Source organism: Pinus tabuliformis, chromosome 9 (assembly GCF_031772625.1).
Source record: "Pinus tabuliformis cultivar Carrire ecotype Pingquan chromosome 9, CPIR1, whole genome shotgun sequence".
Lineage (NCBI taxonomy): Eukaryota > Viridiplantae > Streptophyta > Pinopsida > Pinales > Pinaceae > Pinus > Pinus tabuliformis.
The window spans coordinates 717,636,865-717,649,640 of record NC_142307.1 but is presented as its reverse complement, the minus strand read 5'-3'; the positions used below and the strand labels follow the sequence as shown (position 1 = coordinate 717,649,640).

Here is a 12,776-nt window from a genome sequence, read left to right as displayed (position 1 = left end):
ATTCCAAGAACCAAAAAATAGCGCTTGAGCACAGGACTGTGATGTTCCTTTATTGGTATGTTCTGACAATATTTATCAATAGTCATCAAAACATATGTTACATAAACAATGACAACGTCAAAGCATTTGAAAATAAAAGGCCTTCCAAATGCACTTATGCCAACAGAGCTGCAGATTGAACTCAGAACTGTACAAACACGGCCAATCTTGCCAAATCTTGCTGTAATAGATCTTGAGTTGTAAACAGAGCTGGAAATATTGCCTACAACTCATCCATGATTTGCAAATCTTTCCTACAACTTATACAAGCTATCCTATAAGGAAAATTAGTTATTTGCAGTCTTTCCAGTGCAGATCATAGATTCCAAATTTCATGAATGCCTATTCACAGAAGGTATATACAGAATTTTAGCCTGAGCACTTGGAAAAACACCTGTGAGGAAATCATTAAATGGACTGGAATTCTACCTTGATTCTTGATGTCTTGATGCAAGCAACTTGAGGATTACCTTCAAGCTTTGGAGGAGCAGCAATTCTAAAATACAGTTACAAAACTGGAATGCCTGCATACTACAAAACCATAGAGGGTAGAATCAAACTAAATGACAGGCATCCACCCTGTCATTGCTGTTACGGTCTTTTGACTTCCATGTTTCTAGAACACATTGCATTGCATAGTTACACCTGAAAAAATAGAAAGCACATACATAATCACCAATCTGTTAAAAATAATGAAAAGACCAGAGAAATTGGACAACCAATTATGCGAAGACAACTAAACTGAATCTAGAAAGTTGCAATAACACATAAAACAATTGAATGTACTGCTTTAGTGATTAAACATACAAAGAAAGTGGGATAACATTTACCCAAGAGACTTTAAGAAACAATATAATTAAAAGGACTAAATGACAATTGTAATATTTGGCATCTAATGTAGTTTTAATTCAAATACTAATGTCCAATAATGGGCATTGAAAATCTTAAAATAATATCTAGATGCACTATAAACAAAAGTAGTCAAACTCTTGTGTTGTGTAGTGTCATAAGGGTGTTTCTAAGCACCACTGACTCTTCATGGCTCTATATATCTACCTCTGCAAAGCACTGGTAATTTCTAACACAATTCAGATGTCACAGCATATGGGCATTGTTCCCACAAAATCTAGCAATCCCAGTGCAAAGCCTCACTAGGCAGGGCCAGATCTTATGGAAACAAGAGAAAGGGTTGCCAATGTCACCGCCACAACCTTTCTCCTGCTCTTTAGTGGTATTGAACCACAAGAGAGGCTTCCCTAGATCATCCAAAGGATATTCTAATGATATGGCTTAAGGTGATGTATAAGAGGTCTATAATATGGCCCAGAGTATTGGCAAAGCCTAGAAAGGCCTAGATGTTCTATACCAAGGTTCAAATACTATATGCCTAGACCAAAGATAAAGCTGCTATGAGTTAGGGTTTGATTGGAATTTGGTACACAAAGATAAAGTGTACAATGTCATATAGCAGCCACAGAAAAGGCCTTCCAAGGATAATCAACAACAAAGGAAGAAATGCCTTCCAATAGATACTAGGGTTAGGGTAGGAAATTGATTTTTATGGCTGAAAAATGTGCATAAACAGCAAAAGAGGGATGACGTCAATCCTAAATGAGGAAGATTAGCCATGCACTGTGCTGGATATTGCCTTCATATTATTTATAGATGCAATTCCTAATTTATAAGCCACAAACATCCAACAAAATTTCCTTTTTATGCAGAAATTAGCCCTAAAATCCCTAGCAGCTAACCCTAGACATCTAGAAATGGGAAAAGAGGAAGAAAATAAATAAAATTAATGGATGATCAACAACAACAAAGATTAGTGCCTTATCCTCCAAAGGTTTAATGGAGTCTTCTAGGGCTGAAATCTCTTGAAGAGTTTTTGATGGAGGTAACTATTGACGAGAAAAGGGATCCAATCCTCAATGCCAATGATAGTGGAAGATTCAAAGGGGTCCAATATTCACGAAAGAATAACAATGAAAATCCCACAACCTCCAAGGAAACCAACAAGAATGACTCAATTCCCAAGCAGGTCCCTCACAAAGAGCCTCTCCTTAAAGATCCCCCTAAGAAGGATCCTCCAAAGAAAGTTAATCCCAAAAAGGATCCTCAAAAGAAAGAGCCCACCAAAAAGGATAAGGGTAAAGAGGTTGAGCTTGATATCGATTTAGAGACTGCTATAGGGAAGATGACCATACAAGTTCCATTAAAGGAGATTGTGAAGCTTCCTCAGCAGCAATGGCAAGTTAAGAAATCCCTGGGGTTTGAAGAGGAGGAATTACCTGTAGCATTGCAAAATATCCATCTTCCCGATCTAAACCCAGGGCATGAGCCATTCCTACTCACCTTGGCTACTAATGACCTTTTGTTGCATAACTACATGTTAGATTTAGGGGCTTCTCTATAAAGGTCATGAAGCAATTGAATCTTAACATCACTCGAAGGTATAAAAGTGTGTGTGGTTTCAACTCCCAACCCGTTGAAGTAGAGGGCCTCAAAAAAGATCTTAAGGTCTCTTTAGCTATGAATCCCGATATATCATTACTTATGGATGTTGTGGCCATAGATATCCCTAATGTTTGGGGGATGTTGTTATCAAGGAAATGGGGGCCCATTGTTGGTGGTCAACTTCAAATGGACTTATCATACATCACCATTCCACAATCTGATGGAGTCCCTTTCATCCTTTATAGAGAGCTTGCCTACCCTACTCATTGAGAAAATTTCTGAATCTACACATCAGAAATCCTACTGCAATCACTAGTTTATCATCTCCTACTTGTTTTTACATTCAAAAAGTTATTTAATTGTTTAAATAGTGATGAAAACACTATTGCAGACTACACATACATACAGATCATGAACTGAAAATAGAACGAGACAAATACACAAGGGACACCGTTATTTTTGGACAAACTTCCTCGGAAAACTGAGGGTTTTCTATTATTAAGTAGTAGTTTTGAATACAACTCTGAATGCCCTCTCAGTTATCTAGTTACAAAGATAAAAATATACTAGCAGAAACTTAAGTGAGATTACCTCACTTCACCCAGCAAAATCTCTCCGTTCTGGCAACTGGACTGACTATCCCCGGCTACAACTACGCTATCCCTTCGCAGTAGCTGTGTGGGCCTGGGTGGAGCACACTGGGACATTGCGCTACCTCCTCCGCCTCCTGGAGCTCTGACGTCAGCCTTCTTGGCTGATCCTGCTGCTCCCTGGATGAATTCAGACTTCTGCTGGAGGGTGGCTCTACCCCTGCGCTAGCACTGCATCAAGCAATCTGTGGGCCCCCTTGGCCCAGGGTCAGCCTCTTTGGGTCTGCGATGCCTCCTTTGGCGTCTCTTTGCCTCTCTTTGTTGTGTATTCGAGGTCCCAGAGAAGATCCTCCAACCTCAACTATCTCTGCCCCTCTGCTAGAACATATCACTTGTTCGATTTTCTCAGCAAACCTCACCCTAGAAAAATCGAACTAACTAATCTCTCAAGTGTATCTCCAACTGACCCTCAAGCCTCCTCTTATACTTTTCCTGTTGATGAATCAACGACCGAGATTAAGTCCCTAATCAACGGTTAAGATTAAAACATACTTGATCCTCGTCACTTAGAAGTTTCTCACCCATATTCTTATTAATACCCATTAATATTTTTATTTTCCTAAGTTTAGACTTAGGAACCCATTAAAAATATTAATTATTTTAATAACTCCTCATCTGGGTGGAATTTCTCCAAATGATTTATGGGTCTTGGAGATCTCATGTGTTCTAGCCCCTCCACAAAATTTTGGAGCTAGAGCACATCCGATGCTACCCAAAATCAACACTCCCTCTTAGCGAGGAATGTGCTCTAGTAACACTTCTCAACATAAGTACTACATTGATCCATTGCATCGATCCTCTATGTTGCTGATGCCCTTCATCCACTGCATTGTTGCTCCCTGTACTGTTGCCCATGACTCTACCACTGTCACTGCTACATCTATACTGTAGCTCCCTCTCAAAATGTTGCATCATGCTGCATAGCACTACCACTGCTAATTGTTGCATTGCAACTCAGTTGCTGAGAAGTAAGCAATTGAAACTTCACCCAAAAATTGTCATGTTGGTCAGTCTAGATGCCTTGTGACGTTGAAGCTACCTCTGCTGCTACTACGCTGCTACAAACTGCTCTGTGTCTCTCGCACTGCTACAACATCCACTGCGTTGCCTCAAACTTTGGCACTCTAGCTCTGCCACTGTCGCTCCATCACACCTCGCTCCAACCGACACCGGTCATTTTGCTACTGTCGTTAAGGGATCCCGTAGCCATATGTGATCCAAGAGTTTGGGAACCTCAAGGATCCTGCCCATCATACAGTCCTCTCGACTATAACTCCATGTTGCCCCACCTCTTCTCCAGAGGCGCATGAACATTCATGGCACAATTGTCATCCTTGCCTTCCCTGTCAACTTTCGCTGAAGCAACCTTCAAGTTAGAAGCTTCCTCCTTGCCCTTCTTCCAGGGGCACTGAGTGGCAAAATGTCCAAGTTCCCCACACTTGAAGCATCTGACCTTGGAAATATTCTTCTTCTTTCTCTTTTGTTGCCCTTGTTGTCCCGATGATGCGAGAGCTGCATTCTCCTCCTCCTTGACCTGGGCTCCTTTGCCGCTACTCCTTGCCTTGGTCAACCTCCTGATCTCTTCTTGTCGAAGAGCTGCCCACATCTCCTCCCAACTGGGGAGAGTCGCTTTGCCCAAGATACTTTGGACAAATGTCTCCCAGTCCTCGGTGACTGCATTTAGGGTAGTCTTGACCATGAACTTAGGATCAGGTGTAGACCCCATGGAAGTCAACCGGTTGCAAATCCCTTGCAACGGAAGGAGGAAGGGATCGATCTCTTCTCCCTTTTGCATCTGGTACTGTCTTAGCTGATTTTCCAATAGCATTTTTCGTTGAACAGAAGTCCCTTGGTACAAGGTGGTCAGCGTTTCCGACATCTCCCTTCTTGTGTCCTTCTCAGCAATGTGGGACCACATGATCTTTGACCCCATCTAGAATCATGCATTTAGCCTTCGCCTGGGCCTCCTCGTACTTCTGCAGCGGATCAGCGTCAACCGGAACAGCAACTACTTTCAAGGCATAGTCCTTGATGTGATGTTTGTCTAGGATTGCTAGGATCCTAACCTTCCAGATGACAAAATTGGATGCTCCATCCAATCTGTCTTGATCCCTCAGTCCATTGACTGCCATCTCTGCTCAACAAATATATGATTGGTTCTCTTCTCCCTCTCATGTTGTTAATCCAGCAAGACTCAGATTTGGATTTCTTCGGCACCAGAAATCCTCTAAGGAACAAGCTCCTCTAGACTCCCTCTAAGTCCTGATTTCCTTCATGGAAATCCTCCCGCTAAATGTCGAATCACTCCTCTCCAATCCTCCTTTGCTGCTGCAACCCAAATTTAGATTTCTTTGGCTAGAAATTTGTCAAGGTAGTGACTCCCTCTACCTCGGCTTTGTCTCCTCAAACATTGTTCTACACCAACAGCAACAACGTCTCACCAGCACCTCAGATCGAATCTGCTCTGCTATTCCAGCCCTGGCCACTGATTGATTTGAGCCTCTCAGGCTCTGTGCTAGCCCAGAGAGCTAACACAGTCACTACGTGAGCTCCTCTCGAGTACTGCGTCACCCTATACAGGCTCGAAATGTTGACGCAAGCACTGCGTGAGCCTCTGCATCACTTCTCTAGCTCTACGTCACTCCTTCAGCTGCTCCTCTGCGTCTGAAACAACGATGTCACTCGGGACAGCTACTTCTCTGCACCAAATTCACTAGATCTCCCAGCTGATGTCTTCAGTGTCCCATGATCTACAATGCTCTGATACCATGTGAAAATTTCTTAATCTACACATCATAAATCCTACTACAATCACTGGTTTATCATCTCCTACTTGTTTTTACATTCAACAAGTTATTTAATTGTTAAAACAACGATGAAGACACTATCGCAGACTACACATACATACAAATCATACAACCATCAGATCACTACATATCGTGACCGTCGGATTGTAAGTTACAAAAGTACATAGTAAAGAAACACACTTTACCTAACTCTACACTAGACCAAGTTATACTTAACTATTTCCTATGTGTTGCAATATCCTAACATGGATTGATTGTCCTCGGCTACAACTATGCTGCCCCTTCGCAATAGCTGTGTGGGCCTGGGTGGAGCACACTAGGACACTGCGTTGCCTCCTCTGCCTCCTAGAGCTCTGATGTCAGCCTTCTTGGCTGATCCTGCTGCTCCCCAGCTGAATTCGGACTTCTACTGGAGGGTGGCTCTACCCCTACGCTGGCACTGCGTCAAGCAATGCGTGGGCCCTCCTAGCCCAGTGTCAACCTCCCTGGGTCTACGCTGCCTCCTCTGGTATTTCTCTGCCTCTCTCTGTTGTGTATTCGAGGTCCCAGAGAAGATCCTCCAACCTCAACTATCCCTACCCCTCTGTTGCAACAGATCACTTGTTCGATTTTCTCAGCAAACCTCGCCCCAGAAAAATCAAACTGACTGATCTCTCAAGTGTATCTCCAACTGACCCTCAAGCCTCCTCTTATACTTTTCCTGTTGATGAATCAACGGCCGAGATTAAGTCCCTAATCAATGGCTAAGATTAAAACAGACTTGATCCTCGTCACTTAGAAGTTTCTCACCCATATTCTTATTAATACCCATTAATATTTTTATTTTCCTAAGTTTAGACTTAAGAACCCATTAAAAATATTAATTATTTTAATAACTCCTCATCCGGGTGGAATTTCTCCAAACGATTTCTGGGTCTTGGAGATCTCATGTGTTCTAGCCCCTCCACAAAATTTTGGAGTTAGAGCACATCTGATGCTACCCAAAATCAACACTCATGTGGTCAAGTTGGGGCCAATCTGTTAATTTTAGGTATGTTCTATGCTGATAGCAAATTTACTTCAATTTTCCTTATTAGCTCAATATCAATTCCAGATTAGCAATCACATTTAGCATTATAGTAAAATGTAGATAGAACATAAACATAAATCGCAGAAGACAAGCCAAGACAAGAGGACCAAGATGTGGGGCTAGCCAGGGACAAACCCCAATGTGGGGAAACCCTTGATCAATTCTTCTTATATGTTCTTCAATAGTTCAGCAAAGAGAGAGATAGTACATATACATCAGAAGTTAGTATTTTGACTTATCTAAATAAGAGCAGAGATCTTCTCTAAGAAGATAGCATATGAGTAGCTAATATGAGTAGCTAATCTAAAGGCATACTGCTTCCACTGATCCAAGGTGACTCCATCACCACGTTGCACCTCACTATGCTGCACCCAATAATCATGCTGGACCTCATTACCATGCTACACACATCATACTATGGCACCTTATCATCATGCTGCACCTCCCTGTATTGCATCATCATGTTGTACCTTATCATCTTGCTGCACTCACCAAAGTTGCCTCATGCTATACCTCACTGTGCCCATCATGCTGCATTTCATTCTAGCATTTATTATCTTGCTGCATTGGATGGTAGATGGGACAACCTTCATCAAGCACTGTTTAGGGTCTCTGTTTGCTGCATTGAACGGCATATAGGGCAGCCTTCATTATTCAAGATAGTCCTATCTAACAGTCATCAAAACAATCCTTGACTGTGGCGTTATGGCCTGCGGCCTAACACACAGTCTTCCTATAGCTTCCAGGCAGCACAAATATGATCCTTGATCCTCCAATGATACCTCAACGAATTTGATCCTAAGTTCCCCTAACTCTGCCTTCCTAAACAACTTCACAGTCTTCCTGAAATAGCTTTAAAACAGCCTTATTTCTCCATGCTGAATACTCCTTGCTGTAGTTGTCACACTATTCCTTTAGGGCAGATTCAAGCCCAATGCATGGACTTGTCACCCTCAAACAGTTGTTGCACCCTCCAGCAAACATTCCTTGCCTCGGCCTCCTCCCATCAGTCATTCTGTCCTCTAACCGGACCCTTGAAATAGCCCTCAAATGTCCACACTATCCAATCCTCTCCTTGCTGCAACTAGGGCTTCCATTTGGACAGCGAATTAGGGCCTTTTAACTATAGATGGATGACCTTAGATTAGGTCTCTCTAGACTGGAATAGAGCTTTCTTTAGGCAGCATATTAGGGCTTCTTTAGGCTGCATATAGGAACCTCTTTACTGCGGCCAGATCTCCTCACAAGACCGCTGCTAGGGCTTCTTTAGGCTGCGTATAGGAACCTCTTTACTGCGGCCAGATCTCCTCACAAGACCGCTGCTAGGGCTTCTTATATCTAAGACCAGATCTCCTTCATGACTGCGGCTAGGGCTTCCTTTGGACAGCGTATAGCTAGGACATCCTCTCCATAGCTGTGTTTTAGACCTTCTTCTCCATAGCTACGTTTTATGCCTTCTTCACCATGACAGCCTTAGTGTAGAGCATCTTTACATTAGGGCAGCGTAGATTCTTGGTGATGTCTCCTTCCACCAAAACCCAGACGAGTGGAGAGGAGAGATCTCAAGAGTGTGTCTAAATGGCTATCATGCCACCTCCTTTTATACTAAAACGTTGAGCACAAGTGGGGGTTATTTGGTTGTTGGCCGACCTTGACGAATTGTCCCATAACACAAATAAATTCATATCTCCATGAATACTTATCGGAATTGGATGATCTTTAGATCAATCCTACACCTCTCGATGAGAGGAATCTAAGAAAAATATCAACTGCCATAAATAAGATGACCCACATGGAGTTTGGCCCTAGTTTCCAATTTTAACACTCCCTCTCAACTAGGGAGAACTCCATCCGTTGATCCATCTGCCAAACTGTGCTATCTCTGCCATCAATGCCCTGCACTGCTATGCTCGGCTCTTCTCTGCTCTGCTGAACCATGAAGAAGAAGAATTGATTGAGAATGTCTCATACCATTCTCTACTGACCCGAAGTCAGTCCCATATGAAGAGAGTGTGTCATACCACTCTTACTGATCCCAGATCAGTTCCAAAAGAGAGTGAGTTATATCACTCTTATTGACCCGAAGTCAATTTCATTAATCCCAAATCAATATCAAAAGAGAGTGTCTCAAACCACTCATATTGACCCAAAGTTAGTTTCATTGATTCCATATCAATATCAAAAGAGAGTGTCTCAAACCACTCATACTGACCCGAAGTCAGTTTCATTGATCCCAAATCAATATCAAAAGAGAGTGTCTCAAACCACTCATACTGACCCGAAGTCAGTTTCATTGATCCCAGATCAATATCATCCTAGCATAGGGAGTACGGTAGTAACACGATGCGTCCATCGGTACTACTATGGTCCCTATCCTCATTTCCCTGCTCATTGGCCAAATGAGAGGTACTTCCCATGAGTCCCAGACTGCATGGGTAGGATGTCTCAGCAAGAGAAGGATGAACCACTCATCCTGCCTACATGTCGCAAGGGGTATCCCAGGGGAAGGTTGAACCACTCACCCTATACACAACAGATCACTAGGGGAAGGCTGAACCACTCACCCTATGATTGTGTCTCGACAGGAGAAGGATGAACCACTCATCCTGCCTACATAGCAGACCACAAGGGGAAGGTTGAACCATTTACCCTATGGTTGCTCATCACTCCATGATGTACCCCCAAGCCCCCTGGAGCTCCTAGAGCTCAATGTCCATATCATATAGGACCCTTAGGAGAGAGTCTCTCCACGACTCCTAGTCGTTCTCGAAAAGTCACAAATTTGACCTTTCCCAGGGGCTTCGACAGAATGTCGGCGACCTGCACATCAATCCCAATGCGATGGAGCCTTCTTGCTCATCGATGTACCATATCCCAGATAAAGTGGTACTTGATGTCTATATGCTTGGAGCGATCATAGAATACAAGATTCCTCAACAATCGAATCCCCCTCTAGTTGTCACAGAAGATCACGGTGGTATCCATCATGTGTCCAAACAGCTCACTGAAGAGCTTCCTCAACCAGGCAGCTTCACACGAGGTCATACTCGTAGCTATGTATTCGGTCTCAGCGGTGATCAAAGCAACCGACTTTTGCTTCCTGCTCATCCAGGATATCGTAGCAGAACCCAAAGAGAACCAGCACCTAGAAGTGATCTTGCGATCCTTCACACTGCCTGCCCAATCAGTGTTCGAATAGTCGTGCAGCTTTACATTTCCAACAGTGTATCTCAATCATGAGAGATTGTGTCTCGAAGATATCTCAGAAGATTCTTGGCACCAATCCAATGAGGCTCAACCATATATGAGCTCAACATGCTAACTGCAAAACATATATCCGGACGAGAATTCACCAAGAACATCAATGCTAGTATGAGTTTATGAAACTCAGAGGCATTTCCCAAATCAAGTCTGGCATCACTACCACATAACTTCTGAAAGTTAAGCTCCATCGAAGTAGTCACGGGCTTGAAGTTTACCATTCCAAATCCGGAATCCAACTCCCTCTTACTTTTGCAAATGAGAAGGTCTGCACCTGTCAGGAAGAGGTCGTCCTCATAAGGTGCCAGTATGAGAGGTCTATAATCCACAACCTTCAAGCAATGGTTTGCATCGATTTCACTCCTAATGAATCTCAGCTTCATTTGACAGTTATCAATCCTCTCATATCAAACCCTAGGTGTTTTGCTTCAAGCCATAGAGGGCTTTCTTCCACCTGCATACAAGATATTCCCAATCATGAATCTCAAACCCCTCGAGTTGTTCCAAACCTATGAACCTGCTACATGAGGGGAATGGTCCTCTTGTAATATTTTCCTTCAGTACTTCTCGAACATGTACCTTCTTGCTCTTCTTGAATTCAGGCATCCCTGTCACCATCTGACTCACATCGGGTAGGGCCCGCAGACCTCTGGTGCTATAGAAGAGATGTGTCAATCGACATGGTCCCCAATGGACTTTCTGCAACTTGATACAAATTGCCAACCTTGAACCCATGAGTAAAAGCATCTTTGAAAATTCCATTTTCAAACACGTACCTTTCCATCGATGAATGCCACCTTGAAACCTTTGATTTCCATTGCCAAAATGGACACCAGGTTCTTCTTGAGATTAGGTACATAAAGAACTTCTTGTAAATGAATTGTTTTACCCTCATTCAATTGAGGGGTAACATTCCCTACACCCTTTCCAAGATAGGTGGCATTGACTCCAAGTATAATCCCACGACTCTTTCCATCTCTACCAAATTAGAGAGAGCACCCTTATATCCGATGAAATGCCTTGAAGCACTACAATCAATAAGCCAGATTCCCAAAGAGTCTGGAGGAGAGGGCCAATAGAAGATAATACTTCTTTATCTTATAAAAAACAACATTTGATTCTTCATACCTAGGGTTCCTTGCTTTCTTTGAAGAGCCGGCCATTTCTGCATTACCTGTCATTCCTTCGATCATTGAAGATGTCCCTGGAATGATTGTTATCATTATCAAGTGATGTGTCCCTACCATTCGGACACTCCTTCACATAATGGCCGAACTTATTGCAAGCAAAGCCATCAGATGCTTTCGCTACGCCACTCGGATAATATTCTTTGCTTCGACTTCACCCTTGGTGAATTTGAGGAGGCATGAGAAAGCCATTGAGCCTTTTTGTTCTTTCCAACTGTCTTCGATGATTGCTCTTTCACTCTTGCTTGGGCTTTGTCTTCACCTCAGCTCTGATACCATGTTAATTTCAGGTATGTTCTATGCTGATAGCAAATTTACTTCAATTTTCCATATTAACTCAATACCAATTCCAGATTAGCAATCACATTTAGCATGATAGTAAAATGTAGATAGAACATAAACATAAATCGCAGAAGACAAGCCAAGACAAGAGGACACAAGATGTGGCGCTAGCCAGGGACAAACCCCAATGTGGGGAAACCCTTGATCAATTCTTCTTATATGTTCTTCAATAGTTCAGCAGAGAGAGAGATAGTACAGATACATCGGAAGTCAGTATTTTGACTTATCTAAATAAGAGCAGAGATCTTCTCTAAGAAGATAGCATATGAGTAGCTAATCTGAAGGCATACTGCTTCCACTGATCCAAGGTGACTCCATCACCATGCTGCACCTCACTATGCTGCACCCAATAATCATGCTAGACCTCATTACCATGTTGCACACATCATACTGCGGCACCTTATCATCATGTTGCACCTCCCTGTATTGCATCATCATGTTGTACCTTATCATCTTGCTGCACTCACCAGTGTTGCCTCATACTATACCTCACTGTGCCCATCACGCTGCATCTCATTCTAGCATTTATTATCTTGCTGCATTGGATGGTAGATGGGACAACCTTCATCAAGGACTATTTAGGGTCTCTATTTGCTGCATTGAATGGCATATAGGGCAGCCTTCATTATTCAAGATAGTCCTATCTAACAGTCATCAAAACAATCCTTGACTATGGCGTTATGGCCTGCGGCCTAACACACAGTCTTCCTGTAGCTTCCAGGCAGCACAAATATGATCCTTGATCCTCCAATGATACCTCAACAGATCTGATCCTAAGCTCCCCTAACTCTGCCTTCCTAAACAGCCTCACGGTCTTCCTGAAATAGCTTCAGAACAGCGTTATTTCTCCACGCTGAATACTCCTTGTTGTAGATGTCACGATGTTCCTTTAGGGAAAATTCAAGCCCAATGCATGGAATTGTTACCCTCAAACAGTTGTTGCACCCTCCAGCAAACCTTCCTTGCC

At 42.9% G+C, this 12,776-nt stretch overlaps 1 protein-coding gene across 1 annotated transcript in view; it reads right to left on the bottom strand.

Annotated features, from left to right (window-relative positions):
• Positions 1–279: 279 nt before the first annotated feature.
• The window catches only part of LOC149150700 (uncharacterized), a 195,505-nt gene continuing 183,008 nt past the window's right edge, over positions 280–12,776 (bottom strand). Inside the window, exon 7 of the mRNA XM_089442908.1 lies at positions 280–684. Coding sequence (XP_089299034.1) covers positions 594–684 — 91 coding nt within the window. The 3' untranslated portion in view covers positions 280–593. The remainder of the gene's footprint in view (positions 685–12,776) is intronic.